The sequence below is a fragment of the Zootoca vivipara genome, chromosome 6, assembly GCF_963506605.1.
Source record: "Zootoca vivipara chromosome 6, rZooViv1.1, whole genome shotgun sequence".
In the NCBI taxonomy this organism is placed as follows: domain Eukaryota; kingdom Metazoa; phylum Chordata; class Lepidosauria; order Squamata; family Lacertidae; genus Zootoca; species Zootoca vivipara.
The window spans coordinates 1,666,019-1,690,639 of NC_083281.1; the positions used below are offsets into that span (position 1 = coordinate 1,666,019).

General features: G+C 47.4%; 1 protein-coding gene across 5 annotated transcripts in view; it reads left to right on the top strand.

Annotated features, from left to right (window-relative positions):
• The window catches only part of PTBP1 (polypyrimidine tract binding protein 1), a 40,631-nt gene extending 25,462 nt beyond the window's left edge, over window positions 1-15,169 (top strand). For 4 of the 5 annotated variants that reach the window (XM_035117749.2, XM_035117747.2, XM_060275295.1 and 1 more), the window contains 9 exons: window positions 53-163; window positions 325-499; window positions 1,614-1,688; window positions 2,944-3,092; window positions 8,510-8,543; window positions 9,102-9,194; window positions 10,249-10,465; window positions 11,303-11,380; window positions 11,857-15,169. In XM_035117749.2, coding sequence (XP_034973640.1) covers window positions 53-163; window positions 325-499; window positions 1,614-1,688; window positions 2,944-3,092; window positions 8,510-8,543; window positions 9,102-9,194; window positions 10,249-10,465; window positions 11,303-11,380; window positions 11,857-11,989 — 1,065 coding nt within the window. In that variant the 3' untranslated portion in view covers window positions 11,990-15,169. The remainder of the gene's footprint in view (window positions 1-52; window positions 164-324; window positions 500-1,613; window positions 1,689-2,943; window positions 3,093-8,509; window positions 8,544-9,101; window positions 9,195-10,248; window positions 10,466-11,302; window positions 11,381-11,856) is intronic. The other variant, XM_060275296.1, reaches the window with a different exon arrangement.
• The last annotated feature ends 9,452 nt before the right edge of the window (window positions 15,170-24,621 follow it).

The following is a 24,621-nucleotide window of genomic DNA, read 5'->3' on the forward strand; positions in this document are numbered from 1 at the left end:
ACGCAGCTTCCAGAGTTTACTTCATGCAACTTTCTGTTTTGTGCGTGCGCAGATTTTCTCCAAGTTTGGCACCGTGCTGAAAATAATCACCTTCACAAAGAACAACCAGTTCCAGGCGCTTTTGCAGTATGCAGACCCGATGAGCGCCCAGCACGCCAAATTGGTGAGTCCTGCTTTGCGCAGTCCCTTTTGGTCTTGAATCTGCCACAACACAAGGGAAAACATGTTGCAAGAGGCAGCCGTTCAGAAGAAGCAGAGTAAAGCATGCTTGAACCTAACCTGTGCTCTTTGGCTCTCTTCCTCTCCCCCCCCCCCCCCCGGCAGTCTCTCGACGGACAAAACATCTACAACGCCTGCTGCACACTCCGCATTGACTTCTCAAAGCTCACCAGCCTCAATGTGAAATACAACAACGACAAGAGCAGGGACTATACCCGGCCAGATCTGCCTTCTGGAGACAGCCAGCCCTCCCTCGATCAGACCATGGCAGCTGCTTTTGGTGAGGAGTGGGTTGGGGGTGGGGATTGGCCATGGGCATGTGCTATGAACTGGGAAGAGTTTTCCAAATCTCCCCTTAGCTGTAGATTCAGAGGCTGGGCAAGCTGCTCTCAGCTTCAGCCCTTTTCTCCCTGCCTGTCATAGTAGCTGCAGTAATGGCCAACCTTACATGGTTGTAAGGAGTCGTCGCCATAGCAAAGCATGAAAAGTGATGATGGCTGCAAGTTCCCTTTCCGTGTCTGGCTTGGAAGAATAGAGTCCTCCTGGATTTGTCCAGTATCCTAATCTCATGGTAGCCAACAAAATAGACCTTACAGAAAGCATGACCCTTTAATGCAAAACGTCCTTTGGTTTTTGACACGGGTGGGCAGAATTCTAGGAATACAGTCATACCTTGGTTTTCAAACAGCTTAGTTCTCAATCTTTTTGACTCCCGAACACCGGAAACCCGGAAGTGACTGTTCCAGTTTGCGAACTATTTTTGGAAGCCGAACGGCTGATGTGGCTTCCAATTGGCTGCAGGAATTTCCTGCAGCCAATCAGAAGCCGTGCTTTTGTTTCCGAACGTTTTGGAAGTCAAATGGACTTTCGGAATGGATTCCGTTCGACATCCAGGGTACGACTGTAATTAAAACTCCATGTATGTGCCTTAGGTTTGTATAAGCAAAGTTGTGGGTATGCTCAGTGCGGGAGAGAGAGAGAGAGTTGCAAACTGTTGTTTCCTGTGCTACCCACCTGAGAACTAGCAAAAAAAAAAAAGTGGTAAAAAGGCACCACTACTAGATGAAAGATCACCACCACAAGACAGCAAACACAACTGTCTAGAAGCAACCAAAGGGCCCTTTCTGTTCCCTCTCATGAAGATGCCTTTGAGTGTTTTACAGCAGGGGCGGCTAACCTCTGGGCCTCTTGAGACAGGCTTCGTTTTGTTGGATCTCCCAAGGAAGGCACTCAGAACTGTTTGGGGGGGGTGCAGTTTCCCCCTTTAGCTTGCATGACAGTTAGACTGCTGCTTTGTAATGCTGTGATACCATTCTTGCTGCCCCTTTCTAATGTACGCATCCGTACTAAATCTAAATAACAGGTCCCCTTGTTCGTTCTTTTCATTTTTGTAGGTGCTCCAGGGATCATTTCTGCCTCTCCTTATACAGGAGCCGGCTTCCCGCCCGCTTTTGCGATTCCTCAAGCAGGTACTGTTCCTTTTTAAGGTTGCTGCCTTTTTCCAAACGCCACTCGCACGGTTCTGCCGTGCAGACACCGGCAGCTCCTTCCCCCAGTCTATAAGAGTCCAAAACGCACCCAGCAGATCAGGGGCGACCCGTCTGGGGAGCTGAGGAAAGGAAGAGGTTACAAAGTCCTTGAGCATAATCTTGCGTTAGGCAGGCCTCAGGGCTTCAGCATTTGAGCCCCTGGGTTTTGTTTTGTTTTTATTAAAAAAAACTTACCAGTCCGGTTACATTTAATTTTCATCCTTGAAAATCCCCATGGGACAAATTTCCTCTTTGGTTATAAGGGCTGGCTTCCTCTGTTTTTAAGGGTCACAGGCCATCCTGAGATTTACTGCAGCTTTTGGGGTAAGGACCCTAGTAGCAGTTGGTGTAAGTGTCCAGGCAGGCCTCCCTATAGCAATCTTGGGCGAGATTCTTCGTTTCTGAAGCTTGCTGCGCATAACAGCAGTCGGGGATTCGTGTGACGGGGCGCATATATTGATAATGCTCGGCCCCTGTACCTGTCTCTCCCTGCCATGGAAGAACAGCAGAACCAACCACCCCTCCTCTTTATTTGTGTGCTGTGGCGTACAAGAGGTAAAACGTACCTTTCGGTGTGTTTTGAGCAAGGAATTTTGACGAGTGGTAACACGCAAAGGGGGCTTTTCAAACAAGCTGGCGTTCAGATGCCTGCTTTTGAAAGGCGCCCTTCTGAAAACGAAACCCTTGTAGAAGATATGTTAAATGCCTGGAATGCACCCAGCGGTGGTTTGGTATGTGCATGATCCGACTGAATGAGGCACTTTCAGGCATGCATTGGTGGAAAGACCCCTTAGGAATGCACCGCTTTTGTGTGTGTTGCCTTCCTTTCCCCTGCTTTTCTCCCCAGTGGTGGATTTTTTTGCTTTAGATAAACCTGTGGAATGTTGCCGGATCCCATTCAAAAACCAGACACACCTAGAGCTTGTCTGGTTATCTCCCCCTCCCCCCAAGCACCCAAGGAGAGAGAAAAATGCCTTTCCCCACCCCCAACTCTTGCCAGAACCCCAAGAGCACAAATGCCAGAACTGGAGAGGCTCTGTGGCCCTTTTTGCCCAACATGTTGAGGGAGGATGGGGGCACAGAGACACAACCCCCCCCCTCTCCAAAGAAGCACTGTGGGTCAGCCCCACAGCGAGTTGGCAGAGGGTGTGCTGTGGACTTCCATTCACTGGTTAATACACTTTAATTTTTCCAGGCCTCTCAGTCCCCAATGTACACGGAGCTCTTGCTCCTTTGGGTATCCCGTCAGCAGCGGCCGCCGCGGCAGCCGCAGGACGGATTGCAATTCCCGGCCTTTCCGGGGCCGGGAACTCCGTCCTGCTGGTTAGCAATTTGAACGCCGAGGTTAGTGGAAGCCTTGTAATAAATCTTCTTCTGTCCAACTTTTTAATATCTCATATATATATATATATCTATTATTTACTTTTGCTTCTTCCAGTTACTTTCTGCTCTCGCCTATCTCCAGTCGCTTCTCACGAAACCCTTTTTTTAACGCTGAAGCGTCACAGTGCCGAACACCTTTCTTTTCTCTGAACTGGAATGCGATAAAATGAGGGTGAAATGAATGGGCAGCCTGATGTAATTTTTAAGTGGGTGACTTAAGGCAAGGGGGGAGGGGGGAAGCTGCCGCTCCCCGGACATTGCTGGACCCCCGATTCCCATCACCACAGGTTCCCCATCCCTGACTTAAAAGAGACGTGGGTGGAAAAACCTTTATAAACCATTGCCCTCTTCCTTGCCTTACAAGCGCAAAGGTTTTGCTGATCTGCTCTCACTCCCAACAGCAAAAAATTCAAAATGTGAAATCTCCCACTCAGCTTTTGTCTCTACTTGGGTCAACCTCACAATAGCACAGGTCCTCCCCTTTAGTTTTCTCCCTTTGGCATGTCATGACTTTTTAAGAACTCTTCAGTTGGAGTGACAATGTTGCTTCTGTCCCCTTCATGGGTGTCTTAATTCCTTGCCCTCCCCTCCCCTGCCAGCTTTAGCTTCATTTTACCTTTTGCAAGTTATATATTTCCTTTGTCGTGCATTGATACATTCCCACTTTTTACCGAATTTCTTTTAAAGTTGTTGGTGGTGTTGTGCCTTACTTAATTTTGCTCCTTAACTTTTAAGCATTTTTAAGTTCCATTTTAACATCCCCCCCCTTTCCCCTTTTTTGAGTTGGAACATTTGGCTGCCTTGCAAACCGAGACTCTCGGGGCAAACAAAAATGAAGCCTGGTATTTTCTGTGTAAAAAAGGATGCAATTCAGCAGAGACCCACTTTGCCTTTGAAGTGGGTTTCTGTGAAATTGCATTCAGGTGTCACTGCAATGTGTTGTGTACATTGCTTGAGCCCCCCACCCCCACCCCCGGTGCTTGAAACTGACAAGGCTGTGGCCAGAATCTTGGATTTCTGCTTATCTTGGTTGTTTCAGAAGCTCCAAAGCAGAGACATGGATGAGAGAACCACTATAAAAATTTTAAAAACTTATAAATAACCGATTTCAACCTGTTTCGCTATGTCTTTTTCTGTCCACTACAACTGCTTTCTTCAGGGCATGAGGTGCTGCCAGCAATTCTCGCTCCCATGTTGGGGTTGTACCCAGTTAAGCTCTACTCTCTCAGAGTAGACCCATTTAAATTTTAGTTTGATCTGTTTAACAAAATTTGTATTCTGCTGAACTGTAAGTAAAACAAGCTGCTTACAAAGAGTATAAAACGCTCACTAGAATTTTCAGTAAAAATCAACTTTGAAAACAGGTTAATAAAAAAGCAAAATGAATAAAATTCCTGCATTGCAGGGGGTTGGACTAGATGATCCTTGGTGTCTCTTCCAACTCTACAGTTCTATGAAAATCGACAGCTGAAAGTATTCTTTCTAAGGTGGCATTACAGATTAAAATGAGCGTCAACTTTTATGTATAAGCTTTCACCTAAACAAAAAAAACGTTTTTAGGAGATGCCCAAAAGGGATTCAGGGAACTTGTAGGGAGGGAGTTCCGGTTTCTTACCGGTGCAAAGCAGACATTATCATAGAACCGTAGAGTTGGAATTGCGTGGCGCTCGTAAACCTGCCAGTCCTGCTTTTCCAAATGGGCGTGAGTTAAGTCGTGCCCCAGGTTTCAGTGGGTTTACTCTGCTTGTCATGAACACTGGAATTAACCCTTAGTCTTCAGCCTGATGGGCCTTCGAGCCCTAGCAACCAGAAACCCCTCTCCTCATTCACTAGCAAAAGAAGGCATGGAGGGGCGGTGGGCCTTGAGTAGCTCCCCTGAATTGACAGACCAGAGAGAGCGCAGTGTTGAGCGCCCAAATAGATCCTTGAATTCTTGAGCCTGTTGGAAATAACATTGGCTAGGAGGAGCATGCAAGGGACTTGACTGCATTCTTGCTGCTTGTAGCCCAAGGGCCGTTATAGTATATATCACAGAAAAAGCAGGGGTGGTGGGTTAAAACATCATTAAGCAGTAAAACGGCTGCCCAAAGCAAGCAGTTGGTGGGATTCTGCCAAAGAATGTAAAAATCAGGGACAGACCCAGTCCAATGAACAATAAGCCGATGGTTCCGCCACAATCCACTTCCTTGAGAGAGAAATCATTTGGGGCATAGGGATGCTATGAGGTAGGATGGAGATAACCCTAAACGTTGCCCTCTTAGAGTGGAGGTGAGCAGTCTTTTTTTAGCCTGGCAGGCCGGGTCTTTTACCATCCTCTCGACCCTGCAGGCCAACTTTCAACAGGTGGGTAGGACCGTCTGGTGGCAGAATGGCCTCTACCAGAAAACTGCGCAATATGCTGAGAGTCTTTAGGGGAGGGTGATCAGTTGATAGGACAGCAGTCGGCTGTGTTGTTGCCTGCTAAACTCTGCACCTCCAGTCTCAAAACTTGGCTGTGGATAAAAGATGCAGCTGTTTTGCTCTTCTTCCTAAGCCAACACAACCCCTTGAAATGCCCAGTGGGTTTGTCTGTCTCCCTTAGGTGAATTGCTGAGCAGCTGCTCGCGCCTCTTGCGTGTATGTTCCTTCAATGCTCCCTCATCCATCCAGCTTCTCCTTTTGGGCTAAAAACCTTGGTAGCTGTAGTGAAGCTGTGAACTAACGTCTTCTCGACCTTTTTATTTTTTCCATTGCTTGTATAATCAGTGTTGTAGAAACTTAATCTGTGCATACTGTTTGGAGAGGCAGTATTCTCCAGAGGGACTCCTCCTGTTCCCCACCACCACCAGGAGCCACCATGGCAGGTGGCTAGCCCACATGTGTGGCTGAGCTGCAGAGAAGCACAGAGACCCTTCTCTCCGAACCTCGATTGGTTCCTGCGCTGAAGTTTCTCGACTTAGCAAGTTGGCGGCTACTCGGGGAACCTTTTGTAAGCAGAAGGGGGGAAAGCTCAGTTGCGCTCAGGAAAATGCAAGCTCCACCAGGCAGCTCCCTGGCTTAGGAGGAATGCTGAACTCATGCCTTCTTAATCATTGCAGTCTGCCATACTGAAGGGGTTCAGTGGGGCAGGCCTTTTGTGGTGTCCCCCAGATGTTGTTGGCATGAAGATCCTCCCATTGTCTCCAGTCAGTGTGGCCAAGTCTCCAGGGGTGATTGGCGTTACAACCTGGCAACATCTGGAGAATAATAATAATAATAATAATTTATTATTTATACCCTGCCCATCTGGCTGGGCTTCCCTAAACAAGGCTGCCTTCAGATGTCTCCTAAAAGTCAGGTACTATAGTTGTTTTCCTCTTTGACATCTGGTGGGAGGGCGTTCCACAGGGCGGGCGCCACCACCGAGAAGGCCCTCTGCCTGGTTCCCTGTAACTTAGCTTCTCGCAGGGAGGAAACTGCCAGAAGGCCCTCGGCGCTGGACCTCTGTGTCCAGGTAGAATGATGGGGGTGGAGACACTCCGTCAGGTATACTGGACCGAGGCTGTTTAGGGCTTTCAAGGTCACCACAAACACTTTGAATTTTGCTTGGAAATGTCCTGGGAGCCAATGTTGGTCTTTCAAGACCAGTGTTATGTGGTCTTGGGAAAGAGAGGGCTGCCTAAAATGATTAGTTTAGTACAAACACAGCCAAACTCGGCCCTCCAGGTGTTTTAGGACTACAACTCCCATCATCCCTGACCACTGGTCCTGTTAGCTAGGGATGATGGGAGTTGTAGTCCCAAAACATCTGGAAGGATGACTTTGCCTATGCCTGGTCTAGTACAGTGGAACCTTGGTTTTTGAACGTAATCGGTTGTTCCAGAAGAAAGACTGTTTGACTTCCGAAACATTTGCAAACCAATAGCTGAAAGTGGAAGCCTCAATACAATAGGAAACTCGAAACAGAAACCGCGTGGCACGTCCAGCTTCTGGAAACCGGAGAAGTTACTTCCGGGTTTTCGGTGTTCGGGAGCTGAGGTTCCACTGTACTGCTTAGTCCTAAAATGTATTTCAACGAAATCCTTGGAACTTCTTAAGATCTTTTCACCGGTCGTTGGTAGGGGGCATTCACTATCTAGCCCCCTAGACTGAACTTCCAAGGCTCCTACTAGAATCTACCCCTTGGCATGGGCACCAGCTGGGTTTGAAGCAGGACCTTGCTCTGCGCACGATGTGTCTTCAGACTTGGATGCCGCAGAAAGGCTTGGCGAGCTGCTGCTTCTAACCCCCCACCCACCCCAAAGAAAAGAAAGAAAAATTGAGCCAGCTTTTCTACACCAGTGGCAGTGCTGTCAACGGTTGGTGAGTCCAGCCCCTCGCCTGCTTGGCCCCATTGGAAGTGGGTGATTCCCCTGCAAATTTGGAAATTGGCTTCTTCCAGCACCTGCCAATTGTATTTTGAGGGTGACGGCTCCTTAAGCCCCTACCCTCCTTCAAACTGAGCTGTCCATACATCCAAGCTTAAAACTGGCTTGAATTTGGCACAGGCCAAGTCTCAAACCACATCCTTGGGTTTGGGAGGGGGAATACGAAATGCTGTTTGGCCCTTAAAGGGGTTGCCCTGCCAGCCATTTCTCCCAAACTCCCCTTTGTTTGGAGAGCTCTCCCCCTGTTGCCCATTGAGAAGCTTGTGTCCTGGACCCTTTTAAACTCCTGCCTCCCTTGTCACCCCACGTGACTGCTATATGTGGTCACGATCCGGAGTTTTCCATCTTGCCTGTGAATCCCTCTGTTGCAATACTGCCTCTCCCTCTTAGTTATACCTTACTTAAGTAAAGTGCTCTTCTTTTTACTGTTGTGTTCCACTAGGTTTAAACAAAAAACCAACCAACCACAACCTATTAACTAGTTTTTTTCTCTGTAAAACGAAGTATTGTGCGTTTTTAGAAATCTATAAATCTTTTACTGATGGAACACTACATATTTCTTTTATGTATTTACTGACCTATGTTTTTGCTACTTTTTTTTCTTTTCTCTCCACCCCATCCCTCAATTATTATTATTTTTTCCCTTCTCCCCGATCCGGAATTTCTTTGCCAACTGACTGCACGGTACTTCTGCTTCCTGTTGTTGCTTGAAACAAATATATTTTTATATATATATTTATATATATTTTTAATAAAAAAATACCCCCCTCAAAACAAACCAAAAAAAAAAACACCTTCCTGCTCTTCGGAAACCAACCTGCCCTTCAATATTAACCATCTTGAAAACTTCATCATCCATCAACCAATTTCGCCATTTCCTGCGGGGACTCTACCTTTCCTTCGTTGTCGACGATTTACGCAACCTCCGCTCTCCCCTCCGATTCCTTACCTCTTCCCTGTCTCTCCGCTGCCTTGCTCTGCTGTTCTCTAAAGAGAGTTACACCCCAATGCCTCTTTATTCTTTTCGGTATGTTATCATTCACACTTTTTTTATTACCTTTTTTAAAAAAATTGTTATTATTTCACTTTGAGGTTTTGCTTTTCGGCGGGGGGTGGGGAAGGGGTGGCGGGCGGCAGGATGGGTTTTGACGTTTCGGTTGGATGCTTTTTATTATTATTATTTGCATACCCTAGCTTTAGGTTTTTTTCTGTTTTTAAAATCATTTTTTTTGTTTCGTACATTGTCGTGCATGGTTTTGATTGCTTTGCATGCCTGTTTCGTTGGGTCAGGAAGAGGCAGCATGTGCAGATTGCCCCTCCAGGCTCCACGGGTGACTTTGTGGGGCACCCCCTCCCCCAAGATATAAATATGTTTTATAACTCCACCTAAAGATCGTTCCACTTTTTTTTCTGCTGCTGGGTCAAGATGTATCCCGGGCAGAACAAAACCCAACTTTCGAGCGGGTGTGAGAGCAATGTGGGGGTTTGGAAGTGCCTTGGTTGAATTTGGGCTAGAGACAAGCAGATGTCTTCCTTGATGACCTCCTTTGTTTCACCCCCCCCCCTTCCCTTGCTTCCTCCCAAGGGGTATATGGTGATGTGCAAAGAGTGAAGATCTTGTTCAATAAGAAAGAGAACGCCTTGGTTCAAATGGCAGATGGCAATCAAGCCCAGCTGGGTAAATAATAAAATTATTATTATTATTAATCCCCTCTTCTCTGAGGGTTGCGGAATAGTAGTGGCGTTAACAGGGTGCTGCCTTCTGTGTTGTTGTTTATTAAGTTTGTACACAGTGGTACCTTGGTCCTCGAACGGCTCCCAAACGCCGCAGACCCGGAAGTAAGTGTTCCAGTTTGCGAATGTTTTTCGGAAGCCGCGCCTTGGTTTTCAAACGGTTTCGGGAGTCGAGCGGACTCCTGGAGCGGATTAAGTTCTAGAACCAAGGTACCACTGTACTGCCCGTTCATCTGAAGATCGTGGGGCACTTCACAACATAAAAGTACAATTGTGAAATCACCAAATACCGGTAGATAGCAAAACAGTAAGAAAACAATAGCCCCCCCCTCCCCTGCTACAGATAGATAAAAAAGGCCATAGAATGTCAATCAGCCAAACATCTGGTTGAGGAGAAACGTTTTTGCCCGGCTCCTATAGATACGTACTGTAATGAAGATTTAGGGGCCCGTGTGTAGGGTAAAATCGCTACAACCAACGCAAAGGGGTTGGATCCAGAGTTGCCCTCCTGCAATTGGAAGGGCTCCTCCCATCCGCAGGAGGGACTGAGATGCAGCGGGGTTTTGCAGTTGGGGAAGTCGGGAGGCGATTTCGTCCGTTTCCTACACAGCCCCCAAGCGCCACCTTCCGCGATGCCCCGGGGAGGTTCCCTCCCCATCGGTTGCGGGACACAGTGGAGTTTGGGTTGCAAGGAACCTAACCGTTGCTTGAAGCAGACCCACTGAGATTAATGTTCCTAGCCAGTTTTGGTCCATTAATCTCAGTGGGTCTGCTGGGAGTAAGAGTTAGCTGAATGCAACCACCAACTTCCGTTCCCTGCCCCTGCGCATTTCCGTGGAGCCAGACTGTTGGTTTGGCAGGTGGGGGGGGGCGTTTCTCCAGCGTTTCCTCTTGCCCCTCCCCCCAAAAAAACCTTTTGTGGGGCACACCTGAGTCTGCTCTGCCCTCCAAACCTAGATACAGCCCTGTCATTTCCTTAACCCTCTCTCTCTCTCCAGCCATGAGCCACCTCAATGGTCAAAAGCTTCACGGAAAGCCCATCCGCATCACTCTGTCGAAGCACCAGACAGTGCAGTTGCCCCGCGAAGGGCAGGAAGACCAGGGGCTGACCAAGGACTACGGCAACTCTCCCCTACACCGTTTCAAGAAGCCAGGCTCCAAGAACTTCCAGAACATTTTCCCCCCTTCCGCCACTCTCCACCTCTCCAATATTCCGTAAGTCGTTGTCGTCTTCTTTGTCAATCCCTCGTAGCCGAGTAAGTTTGTCTTCCTTCAACACGGTCTTAACGGTGAGTCCGTAATGACTGTGGAGGCCAATTCTGGATCCACACGTCCTTCCACAGTGGAGACATTGGCTTCTGAGTAGGAGTTTTTCACAGTGTGGATTTGCCAAGCGTGCCTTCCTCTTAGCACTTTTCTCCCTTGTGTCCTGAGTTCGAGTGTCTTCAAAGCCCAGGACTCCTTTGGTCAAGGCTGTTCTCCAACTAGATGGAGCACTCACAGGCCAGTGTTTCTCAGTTGTCGATGTTTTTACTACATTTTTTAAAATTTGCCTTGAGAGAGTCTTTGAACCTCTTTTGTTATCCGCCAGCATTGCGCTTTCAATTTTTAAGTTCGGAATAGAGGAGTTGCTTTGGAAGACATTCTTTGGTCTATTAGGACCTCATATTCCAACAAGGAAAGCCTCTGGTTTTTTTGGTAAATGAAATCTTAAACATTTTTTTTTGAGTTACATGTATATTTCATCCCAGAACTCCCTTAATTTAATTTTTTTTGCATGTCCACCTCATGTGCAGCATAGAGCCCACTGCTTCTCCACATCCCCAGCATTTAATTGATGCATTTTTGTACATTTAGGATAATTTTAGAGGGGTCACGTACCAACGATACTGCACTTTCCAAAAATAAAAATAAAAAAATTCTCTCAGTGTGTAGCAAGCACTGAATTTCATGTTGATTTTCCAGAGGTTTTTGAATTGGGCCCTTTGAGTGCGTGAAGCAACTCCAGAGCTCAGCACTTGGCCTAATCGTATTCCCCTTCTGTTCCCGCAGGCCTTCGATAATCGAAGACGACCTCAAGCTGCTGTTCTCCAGTAATGGCGGGATGGTGAAAGGCTTCAAATTCTTCCAGTAAGTGTGGATCCCCGTTGCACTGCGGAAGCTGCCGCTGGGGAGGAAAGCGGGTAACTAAAGGGGGCTCAGGATCCCTGTTCATGTGGCGGCTACTACTTTGCTGCGTAGGGCGGATGAGCTCGGCGTCGGAAATTTTAGATGCAGGCTGGGCCTGCAGGATCCTGGAGCCCAGGCAGATTGCCCTCTTAAGAGCAGGAATCTGAAATGTCTGGCATGAGGATCTGCACTGGGCCAGTTGCCTGCGAGTCTCTAGTTACAGCGCTATTGAGACTGCAGGCTCCTTCTTCCCCGTGCACCTCGGAGGGAAGAAGCCGCAACACAGTGGCATGGAAGATACTGTTTGACAGGTCCCCCCATACCTGATCACCAGCATTCCCCTAGTTGATTGTTTCCCAAACTTTGGTCTCTGTCTGTTTATGAACTGTGTGTTTGCTCCCCTTCTCTGACCCAGAATGCTTTGTTTCCTCCGGCAGGAAAGACCGCAAGATGGCTCTCATCCAAATGAGCTCCGTGGACGAGGCCATCCAGTCGCTCATCGACCTCCACAACCACGACCTCGGCGAGAACCACCACTTGCGCGTCTCCTTCTCAAAGTCCACCATCTAGGCGGTTTTTGGAGACGCGCGTGCGGCAGAATATGGACCCTGACTGAGAAACAAAACATAACAAAAGCCACCGCCGTCGCCACCCTTCCTTGTGGCCCTGGCCTCGGCCTCTTCTTTTCCAAGGGCTGGGCCACCGGCATGGGGGTGGGACAACTTCCGTCATTCCAGAAACAAAAAGAAGCCACTTTAAAAAAGAGAGAGAGAGATTGCAGCTGAAGTGACCTTAAAAAGACAACAGATTTTATTTTTTTAAAGATGAAAGAAACAGTTTACTGGGCGTTCCTTTTTATAAAAAGAAAATGCAGATTCTTAATTCATGTCACTATAACCTTTCTTGCAGTGAGTGGGGTTGACTATATATTTGACCAAGAAAAAACAACAACGCAACAACCATAAACGTAGAAGTTTACAGTTCTTGGTTGGAAGCCTCTCCGGGAGTTTCTCCCCTTACGGAAATATCGAAAACCCACCCATTCCCAGAAAGCTTACCAGCTTCACAGCAATGCCTTTTATCTCGAGTCTGACCCTTTCTTCAATAATTTTTTCCTGAACACAGATGCCTTCCTTTGGGGGGGGAGCCCTTTCCCCCAAGCCTTGCATCGAGCATCTTGTGCCTTAGAAGCTTTTTCTGTAAAAGTAAAAGGAGGGGGGCTGGGACAGCAGCCATTGGGAAAATTCTTAAGAGTTGCGAGGGGGTGGGCGGGCAGAGAAAGCATTACCTTCCTTTAATATATATCTGCATAAAACTTATATTAACTTGCAGATTGAGTCGGGTTTCCTCCAGCCCGCAAAGTTCACAAAATCGGGCCAATAATGTATTTGTGCTTGAAGGGCGGGGGGGCAAATGTCCTTCGCCCCGTCAAGTCAGCGTTTCAGTGAAAAGGGAGTTCCCCTTTTCGCATTAAGTATTCCCCAAGCTGCAGACACTAAATTTGTTAAACTAGAGCAGCCAGCTTCTCCAAATCTGTGTTCAGAATCTTAATTTTGGGCTCGTCCTGAAAGGGTCGGTTTAAGATTCTTTTGTAACCGCCGCCGCCCCTTCCCTGATTTTGCTCTTTAACCACCAGCATATATCTCCGATCTCAAACTAGTAGTTTCAGCTTCTTGTTTTAACCTCTTTCTTACTATAATTTTGTTTTACAATGCAGTCTTACCTTTGCCTAGCAATATTTCCAGATGACCAAATATTCTAATTAATTCATACGTATATATCTATATATGCAAAATGCAATAGCATAACTTTTTTTTATATAGATGGTATAAATATATCTAAGCCTGCTCTTTCTATTACCCATGTATCCTGTACTCTTGTAATTTTTTTCTTCTTCATTTGTAAGCTGGAAAAAAAACAACCTAGCACATAATTTTAGTTTTATCAAGATGAAGTCATTTCCGAAGATGTAACGTCGTACTTTGAAGAAGTATTTAAAGTAGCGAATTCCAGTTGCTTCAAGAGGAGGAAAGGACCCACATTTAAAAGGAGTCATCTTACTGTAATAATCCAAGCTTATCTATCTTATTTAAAGAAATGCAAGTAGTTTTTCTTCCTCTCCGCCAAGATAGTACCTAAAAACACAATTCTTCTGTGACCTCCAACTTTCCCCTGTTGATATATGCCTTCTTTATATTCCAATGTTGCCTTAAATTTCCCTCTCGACTCATGTGAGATTTTAAGATAACCAGAATCTTTGTACTTAATATCAGGGTTATAGTTCCTCAAATTGTGGACCAAAGTTGTTGTTCGTTTTTTCTCTTCGACGTATGGGGTGTTGTCTCTCAACTCACCCGTGTTTCCTGCTTCGCGGAATCTGTTTAATGACTTGCTTTTTCCCCCCTCTTGTCACTGTGGATTTTGGAAAGAGAGAGAAAAGTCTTAAATCTTTTTTTTAAAAAAACTATATATCCATCCCAGTGTCACAGGGATGCAATCTATGCTGGAGGTGTGTATGCATGTCTTTTGAGTCAGGATTTGTCCTTGGGTCGCCTGCGTAAAGGGGGGGGGGGGAGAGCCTCTCGGCCAGCAGTCCTCCCCGGGGCTCGCAATAACGCTATCCCGGAAAGCAAAAAAAGGCATCTGCAGAAGTGAGGGCCAATCCGAAACAGTCGGGCAGCCCTCCCTTTTCTCGGCTGACCCCGTGCGCGTCGCCTTCTGCGGGGCCGCTTGATTTCATGGGCCATGTGGGCGGCCGTCTCCCCTGCCTGCTTGCCCCCCCCCCCCGATCCGTAGCTGGTGCTGAGGGCTTGGGTTGCCGAGCGGGGTGAGAGCGAGGCCCGGCGTTCCCCACCCAGCGGCCTTCCTAGCAAGGTCGACGGCTGCTCTCCGGGTGGAGAAATGGAGCGGCGGCTCGCTCAACTCGACGTGGAGGTCTGTTGCTGCGTGCCCCCCCCCATGGGTTGATTTAGGAAAAGGGGGCCACATTGGACCATGCGGCAAGACACCACCCCCCCAGCGGCGCCCAGCAAAAGTACCACTTTAAATGGTTTCAAGCGTAGTTTTTATATTTTAAAGCGTGCTTTGTGTATCTCCTCTTGGGGGGGCTGCTCGGACATCACAACCCCTCTCCCTGCTGACGTGTTTGTTTTTTTGTTTGTTTTTTAAGGAATAGCTTGAGAATCAGTCAGCAAACCTTTGAGGACTTCTATTTCCGTGTGTGTTAATTTGGTATGTTTTCAGACGCACACAGGCATATAGCAGTTTAAATGGGTTGGGGGGGAGAGGGGTTTCATCTTTCCTTTTTTCTGGGTTCTCCCCCCCCCCTTTTCTCCTTTTCGATCCTGTGTTTTTTTGCATGTAAATGTGAGTAATGAGAAAAAAAGGTGTAAATATTTATAATTTTTTATACCTGTTGTAAGACATGAGGGGGCAGCAGAACCCAAGTTTTTTGGTAAAACAGATGTATTGTATATTTTGATAACCAGCTTATTACAGGTTCAGTATTGGGGGCTGGGGGCGGGGAAGGCTTACCATTCGCGTCAAATTCCATTGCCTGGCTCACGAGGGAAAAAAATGTAATGCAAAAAAAGAAAAAAAAGAAATTAAAACTATTCTATACTGAACGTAGTACCTTTTCTTCTGTAGCCCATTACTTATTTTTCTTGTTTGGATTGTAGAAAGCAGTCGATTGGCTTATCTGTACTTCTTTTTATTTTGGCTCTCAATAAATGTCTTCTGTATTCTTTGCTTCTGTTTTTTTCCTACTTTTATTATTGTGCCTTTCTGTTTTGTTTTATGCTCAACTCCCTCCTAATATAATTTCAGCTGTCTCCCATTTTTTGCAGCTATTATTATTACAGTGGAACCTCGGTTTATGAACACCTCGGTTTATGAATTTTCGGTTTACGAACGCCGCGGACCCATCTGGAACGGATTAATTCACTTTCCATTACTTTTAATGGGAAAGCTCGCTTCAGTTTATGAACGCTTCAGTTTATGAACAGACTTCCGGAACCAATTACACCCATGTTTCAGTTTATGAACGCTTCAGTTTAAGTACTTCACGGACCCATCTGGAACGGATTAATCCACTTTCCATTACTTTCAATGGAAAAGTTTGCTTCAGTTTATGAACGGTTACTCCGCGGACCGTCTGGAACGGATTAATCCACTTTCCATTACTTTCAATGGGAAAGTTCGCTTCAGTTTATGAACGCTTCAGTTTATGAACAGACTTCCGGAACCAATTGTGTTCATAAACCGAGGTACCACTGTATTATTGTTATTTATTATTTTCCATGCTTCCCTGGGGGTGGGGGGAACTCTGCAAATCCTAAGCACATCTCTCTCTCTTTTAAGTTTCTGGTGGTGGAGAGGGAAAGGTGCTATAATGAGAAGACGTTAAACGGGGGAAAATTGACTGTAGCAACCCTGCCCTTCGTTTCCTTCCTTCACCCCACTGAAAGATGCTCAGTGTGCATTTCCACCATGAAACTGAAGTCCCTTAGAGGTATTCTTCTTTGGCAATCCTTCATAGCCGAGTAAGATTGTCAATTCTGGATCCACACATCCTTCCACAGTGGGGACATTGGTTTCCGGGCGGGCGTTGATCCCCCTGAGGGTTTGCCAAGCGTGCCTTCCTCTTAGCACGTTTCTCCCTTGCGTCCTGAGTTCGAGTGTCTTCAAAGCCCAGGACACCTTTGGTAAAGGCTGCTCTCCAACTGGAGTGCTCGTAGGCCAGTGTTTCCCAGTTGTTGGTGTTAATACTACAATTTTTTAGATTTGCCTTGAGAGAGTCTTTAAAACTCTTCTGTTGACCACTAGCATTATGCTTTCCATTTTTAAGTTCAGAATAGAGTAGTCGCTTTGGAAAACGATCATCAGGCATCCGCACAACAAGACTAGTCCAATGAAGTTGAAGAATTGCTTTGACACGGGTGATCTTTGCTTCTTCCAGTACACTGGCATTCGTTTGCCTGTCCTCTGCCGGGTGGAAACATTGACGAAGGTTAAGCCTTGCACACTGACTTTGCGACGCAGCTTTTTGTCCTCTCCTCGGTTTTGCTTTCAAATCCAAGTTGGTTTCCCTGGAATGCAGGGGAAACCATTGATAATGGCGCAAAGGTCTGGAAGAGACCGATGGCCTCAAAAGGTTCTGCAACCTACCATGCTAAGAGGAAGGCACGCTTGGCAAATGCTCACCAGGATCAACTCCCGGCCAGAAACTAACGTCCCCACTGTGGTAGGACGTGTGGATCCAGAATTGGCCTCCGCAGTCACGGACTCATTGCTAAAACCGTGTTTATGGGAGACAATCTTACTCTGCTACGAGGGGTCGCCAAAGAAGAAGGTTGGAGTGCAGCCCTTGGTTTTCCGGTGCCTGCAAAATGCATTTTTGCAAACAAGCCAAAACAAAACCCACACACAGAAAAAATTGAGTGCCCTGCATTTTTTTTTTATTTTTTTTTTAACTAGTTCTGCACGGCAGTGAATTAATTATCAGATGTCTGGAGCCTTCGGCCACTTTGCAAGGGTCTCTATAGCAACCCCAGTGGGAAAAAGCACAAAGTGGGTGGGGGGGGGGGGGTTCGCTATTGTATTCCTGTCTTTGTTTCTCTCTCTCTCCCAGCAAGCTCTTTCCCGGGACAGTGAATTTCTCTGTTGCCATAGAAAGTGCATCAAATGGGTTTGGGGGGGGCCTATAAATGAGCCTTTGCGAAAAGATGCTCTTGGGGGGGGGCGCTATCCAGCAAGGAACATAAGCTGCCTTTATGTCGAAAAATTGCATGAACCACATATTTCAGTGGTGTCTGCAGAAAGTACCGGGAGGGGGGGGTCTTTTTTTAGCTACCTGGGGGGGGGGCACCTGCCAGCAATGGACAGAAGGGGAAAGACATAAGGCTTGGACTCAGGTATCCATAGTGGTTGCCACTGGCCCAAGTGATCTATATATGTGGGATTCTTTTCCTTTTTTCTCTCTTGAAATTTAATTTAAAAGTATTTTTTTTAAGGATAAAATCTGCGGGTTGTTCCTAACAGAGTTTGACGACCCGCTTGGAACCTGAATATATTTCAAATGAAAATGAAACTTCGTTAAATTTCTAGTTTGGCTCCCCAACCCGGGCTGCTCGGTTTAAGCACCCAACCCTTTGAAAGGGGAGACAGAGAAGCCTGATATTTGCAGCAACAATGGTGGTGGTGGGGATGCTCTGAGGAGTGGTACCCGTTGCCGTGGCAACGGTGAGGTCAGCCGCTGAGGGAGCGTCTCCATCGCATGGGAGTTGTGAGAACGGCATGCGATGTGGGGAAAGCAAGGCATGGATGTTGCAGGCTGGGGAGACCTTCCCCCCCAAAAAAGCTGCTTTTCGTCTATTCCGCCCCCTTCTCTATTAGAAGACCTCAGCAGGCCTTCCCACCCACCTCTGTTTTCAACATCCCTCTTTCTCCCACGCTCTGTCTTGCTTTGCCATGGCAACCCCATCCGCCCGCCCCCGCCCCTCTCTGGGTGCCCGCATTTAGCATTTAGTGTGGGTGACGCACACTGGCTCCCTCCCTCCTTCCCTAACCTCTTCCTCCTCGGTGTCAGCTCAAGAGGAGCCTTGCACAACTCTTGCACATTGAATTTGCTCATCCTGGATAAACGGAGCGATTATTTTTATTATTATTATTTAGGGGAAAGCTGCTCCTTTTCCCTTATGGGGTATCCAAGAGCCTGTCTAAGAGTCCTTAAGTGGGTTCCCCATCAGTTGGAGAAAATAACAGGCCAAGCAGACGACACAAAAGGAAAGAGGGATGAGGAGGGAAGAGGGAACCAAGAGAGCTCAGGCTCCGACTCTTCCACTTGTAGTTTCTGCAATCTCCAGATGTAATATCTGGTTATATGATGTGAGAAAAGTGAGGCTGGACTAGGCAGACCTTTCCTGTGCGTTATTTAGGAAATCTTTGCATGCTCTTGTTATAAGGGAAAAAACTCCCTTTCCCTTATGGGGTATCCAAGAGCCCGTCTAGAGTCCTTAAGTGGGTTCCTTATCGGTAGGAGAAAATAACAGAGGCCAAGCAGAGAATATTGAGAAGAAGCAAAGCGGCTAGTAAGCCTGATCTTTATTAAACTGCTGCAACAGGGGTCCCCACTCTCCACACGCAGGAGGGAGGAGAACCCCGAACAATGGTGTAAGGTAGGCACCCCAAACTTCAGCCCTCCAGATTTTTGGACTACAATTCCCATCATCCCTGACCACTGGTCCTGTTAGCTAGGGATCATGGGAGTTGTAGGCCGAAACATCTGGAGGGCCGCAGTTTGGGGATGCCTGGTGTAAAGTGAAGGTAAAGGGACCCCTGACTATTAGGTCCAGTCATGACTGACTCTCGGGTTACGGCGCTCAACTCGCGTTATTGGCCGAGGGAGCCGGCGTAAAGCTTCCAGGTCATGTGACCAGCATGACTAAACCGCTTCTGGCAAACCAGAGCAGCGCACGGAAACGCCGTTTACCTTCCCACCGGAGCGGTACCTATTTATCTACTTGCACTCTGACATGCTTTCGAGCTGCTAGGTTGGCAGGAGCTGGGACCGAGCAACGGGAGCTCACCCCGCCGCAGGGATTCAAACCGCCGACCTTCTGATCGTAACCCACAGCGCCACCTGTGTCCCAAACAAAGGCATGCAACCCCGTACATAGACTTGAAATTGCCCACCCTGTAGCCCAAGACCACCCCCCAAAACACCATACATACATCAGAGAAGGAGGCGGGTCTGCAGCAGAAATCCTGCCTACCAGGATACCTGATAATGGTCACTGATTGCATTACCTGGGCAGCCTGGCCGTTCTTTTGTGATGGTAAATACTTTTAGTTCCCGAATCCAGGTCACAGGGTCGCCCTATGCATACACAAATGCGCCCTTAAGACAGGATTTGCAAGCAAAAGCCAGTGGAGGGGGCTTTCCCATTAACTCCCTCCTTGCAGAGAACTATTTGTTGTTGAGTCGTTTAGTCCTGTCCGACTCTTCGTGACCCCATGGACCAGAGCACGCCAGGCACTCCTGTCTTCCACTGCCTCTCGCAGTTTGGTCAAACTCATGTTCGTAGCTTCGAACATGAGTTTGACCAAACTGCAGAGAACTATATTGAGGGCAATTTGGGAGAGTCCAGATGGCTTCAGGATTGCTCTCCTGTACTATTTCAGACACGTGGTTTATATACTTATGTATGTGTTTGCCTCATACGTTTATGAACATTCAATTTATTTTTGAGACCTTGTTGTTGTTGTTTAGTCGTTTAGTCATGTCCGCCTCTTCGTGACCCCATGGACCAGAGCATGCCAGGCACTCCTGTCTTGCACTGCCTCCCGCAATTTGGTCAAACTCATGTTTGTAGCTTCGAGAACACTGTCCAACCATCTCGTCCTCTGTCGTCCCCTTCTCCTAGTGCCCTCCATCTTTCCCAGCATCAGGGTCTTTTCCAGGGAGTCTTCTCTTCTCATGAGGTGGCCAAAGTATTGGAGCCTCAGCTTCAGGATCTGTCCTTCCAGGGAGCACTCAGGGCTGGTTTCCTTCAGAATGGATAGGTTTGATCTTCTTGCAGTCCATGGGACTCTCAAGAGTCTCCTTAGAATTTTCTTGCAGTCCATGGGACTCTCAAGAGTCTCCTTAGAATTCTTAAAGAGAACCTTAGAATTCTTAAAACGTTTTTACTGATTGATTGATTGATTGATTGATTGAATTTATATATAGCTCAATACCCGGAGGTCTCAGGGGCAGTTCACAGAATAAAATCAAAATATGAAAGCACAAAATACGTCCAAATAAAAAAAACAACCCAATAACACGTCGTTATTGGCTGCAAAAGATGGCAGCTTTTGAGGATGGCCGAGGTGGGAATGTCAGCTTTTCTAAACTTCTCTTTAAGGATTTTCTCCCATATTTTTTTGGGGGGGGGGCTTTTCATAGACATGCAGAGTTGGAAAGGGACCCCCCAAAGTCATCTAGCCCAACCCCTTGCGATGCAGGATTTTATGCAGTTGGAATCGAACCCGCAACCTTGGCATTATCAGCAGCACGCTCTAACCGATGAAGATGTCCGGCTTCGTTGGCTTGAAACCCCCAGCGACTGTCCTTTGTTTCGCAGCCCAGAATCATAGAATCATAAGAGTTGGAAGAGACCACAAGGGCCATCCAGTCCAACCCCCTGCCAAGCAGGAAACACCATCAAAGCATTCTTGACATATGGCTGTCAAGCCTCTGCTTAAAGACCTCCAAAGAAGGAGACTCCACCACACTCCTTGGTAGTGTTATAAAATCATATTTGGGGGGGGGGGTTGCAGGACACCATTACTAATGAACAGAGAGGGGTGACCGAACCTGACAGCTGCAGTTACCCAGAATCCCTCGCAACACCACCTTCTTCGCCTCTGCTCCACTCCAGAGACCCGCACCCCTCCCGCTTGGACTCAACCCTGCCTTAAGGAAGGCTTAAGGATCAGCATATGCGCACATTTCCACATGACTAGCAACTTGGGAGCCATAATTCCCTGTCAATGGTATCTCATTCACAATGGAAGACTCCTCTGAACAAAAGACAGTGATCAACTCTTATGAAAATGTTAATTTCTCTGTGTTTAGGAATTCACACCTGGGAGGGGTGATAGGAGGACTAGGAGAGGTGTCAAAAGTGCTCAGATTTCTACCTCGAACCCTCCTTTTTTGTGAGGTATTGATTACATAGCTGTGATGTAGGAATGATGTATTGGGGGCGTTTCTTGGTGATGGGGAAACTGATAAAAGTGGAGGTTCTCTTTTGTTCTGGGTTCCTTCCTTGTTCTCCTGCGTGAGGGGAAGGACCCTGTTGCAACAGCAAATAAAGGCTTTGCTTCTCAAACTTCTCTGGTTGGCCTCTGTTATATATTCTCCGACCGATGGAGAACCCAATAAGGCTCTTGTGTACCCCATAAGGGAATAAGAGCAGATTTTGCTTAGAACAGTAGCAAATTCCACTGCCAAACAGCTCTTACTGTCAGGAAGTTCTTCCTAATGTTTAGGTGGAATCTTCTTTCTTGTAGTTTGAATCCATTGCCCCGGGTTCGGCCTTTGCAATGTGACAAATGCAAGAAGGATCACAGGCTGGTTGAGTCACAAGGGACCCCGGGGGGGGGTTCTCTAGTCCAACCCCCGCCATGCAAGATTCTTTTGCCCAACGTGGGGCTCAAACCCGTGACCCTGAGAGATTAGGCTTGTGGGTGTTCTTCTTTTCTTTTCTCCTCCCCCCCCCCTCCCGCTTGCAAAATCAGGTTTCAAATTAAAGACCTGCTAAGGCTGGCAGAAAAACAACTTCCTCTCTGTGCCCTGATCTCTGCACCCCCCCCCCACGCCCCCCAAGATCAATGGCCAAGGGCAGAGTGCAAAAACTGCAGATCTGCAAGACTGCAACACCCCTCGTTGTCACAGCAACCTTGAGGATGAAATTGCAGTGGTCTGCACTCCCCTGCTTTTGCGGAAGGAAGAGGGAGGGCTGTCCGTCTCTTTCGATTCTGTTATTGACTCGAAAAGGGGCTGGGAAACTGCCTTCATCTCTGGGGCTGCATGTGGGTGGGAGAAAATAACGTAGATTTACCTTTGCAACATGGGGATGATTTCGACGCACACCTCTCTCTATCCTATCCTGTTATTGTTGTTATCATGGTTATCTTAAAGTTACCAGATTTTTTTCCCCAATGAATCCAGGGACACTTTTCAACTTCAATAGATTCTGCAAGGGGGCTTGATTTGTAAATCCAGGGACTGTCCCTGGGAAACAGGGACATCTGGTAACCTTAGATCAGACACGTCCAACAGGTAGATTGTGATCTACCAGTAGATCACTGGACGCCTGTGGTAGATCACTGGCAGATCACTGGCTCCCCCCAAAGAAGCTCAACAACTTTGGCTCCCCTAAAGAAGCTCAATTTTTTTGCCCTGCACCCCCCCAAAATGGCACATTCCTTCTTCCTAAAAAAAAGCTCAACAACAACTTTGATCTGAATGCCTAAAAATGTCCCTTCCTCCTCCCCAAAAAAGCTCAACAACTTTGACCTGAACCCCCCAAAAGGAGGTAGATCACTGCAAGTTTTTAACTCTTTAAGTAGATCGCAGTCTCTTGCAAGTTGGCCACCCCTGCCTTATATTATCTCCCACATGGACTACTGCAATGCGCTCTCCCTGGGGCCACCTTTCGTTGCACGGTTTCTATCTAGTGAACGTTGCAAATTTTAGGATTTAGCGGGATGCAAATATTTTTAAGGAAAGAAGGACTTTAAATGTTCAGTGCCGACGGCGGCCCTTTCGCCTGATCTTGCAGAGTGCTCCATGCTCTGGTTATCTCCCACTTGGACTACTGCAATGCGCTCTCTGTGGGGCTACCTTGAAAGGTGAGCCGGAAACTGCAACTAATTCAGAACGCGGCAGCTAGACTGGGGACGGAGCGGCCGCCAAGACCATATAACACCGGTCCTGAAAGACCTTCATTGGCTCCCAGGACGTTTCTGAGCACAATTCAAAGTGTTGGTGCTGACCTTGAAAGCCCTAAACGGCTCAGTATCCCTGAAGGAGCGTCTCCATCCCCATCGTTCTGCCCAGACACTGAGGTCCAGCTCCGAGGGCCTTCTGGCGGTTCCCTCGTTGTAAGAAGCCAAGTTGCAGGGAACCAGGCAGAGGGCCTTCTCGGTGGTGGTGCCCGCCTTGTGGAACGCCCTCCCATCAGATGTCAAGGAAATAAGCAAATATCTGACATCTGGAGGCAGCCATGTTTCGGAAAGTTTTAAATGTTAGATGTTTTATCGTGTTTTTAATATTCTGTTGGGAGCTGCCCAGAGTGGCTTGGGGAAACCCAGCCAGATGTGCAGGATATTATTATTATTGTTATTATTGTTATTGTTATTATTATTATTATTATTATTATTATTATTATTATTATTATTTTGCATGGCTGTTAGGTGATGTGTTGACATTGATCGCCGATGGCACCCTTTGCTATAAACTGCCCTGTGTCCTTTTAAGACGGGGCGGTATATGAAATTTGAAAAATACTTGCATATTTGGCAATAGAGGCCTGAATTGAGAGGAATGGAGGCAGGTGGCTGAAGCTGTTTGTAGTTAATCCCCACCCCCCAGGCCAGATGTTTGCTTGCTAAATATATAAGTTGATCCTTCTCAACTGTGACACCAAATACTCTTGAAGGTTTTTGGGAAGGAGGGGGGTGACAGAGTCCATACACGCCGTCTGCCGTGATTTCTCATCGATAGCCCTCTCCTCCAAGTGTGTGAATGCCTGGAGGCGGTTGGAGGATGGAGGGCGGCTAACAGATTGAGGTTGAATCCTGACAAGACAGAAGTACTGTTTGTGGCGGACAGGAGGTGGGCAGGTGTGGAGGACTCCCTGGTCCTGAATGGGGTTGCTGTGCCCCTGAAGGACCAGGTACGCAGCCTGGGGGTCATTTGGACTCCATGGAGGGGCAGGTCAATTCTGTGTCCAGGGCGGCTCTCTACCAGCTCCATCTGGTACGCAGGATGGGACCCTCCCTGTCCGCAGTCTGGCCAGAGTGGTGCAAGCTCTGGTTATCTCCTGCTTGGACTACTGCAATGTGCTCTCCATGGGGCTCCCTTTGAAGGTGACCCGGAAACTTCAACTAATCCAGAATGCGGCAACTAGACTGGGGACTGGGAGCGGCCGCCGAGACCACATAACACCGGTCCTGCATTGGCTCCTGGGATGTTTCTGAGCACAATTCAAAGGGTTGGTGCTGATATTGAAAGCCCTAAACGGCCTCGGCCCAGAATCCCTGAAGGAGCGTCTCCACGCCCATCATTCAGTTTAAGAACCTGCGCCTGAGGTTTTTACATAGTAACCCTGCCAGTTGGAATGTCTAATTTTAATGGATTGTATGCAAACCACTCTGAAAGTCTTTTTTGTGATGCAGCAGATATTTAAGCGTGGTTTTTCATGCGGGTGGATTGGAAATGGGATGAATTTTAGGAACAATTTTAGGAAACTGACGGCAGGGCTTGGAGGAACCTTTGACCTTCCAGATGTTGCTGAACTACAACTCCCAACGGCCAGAGATTATGGGAGTTGTAGTTCAGCATCTGACTGGCCCAAGGTTCCCCATACGAAATCTCAGATTTTATCCCTTGGTTCGTCAAATACAACATCCTCGTGGGGTTCTCAGGCAGT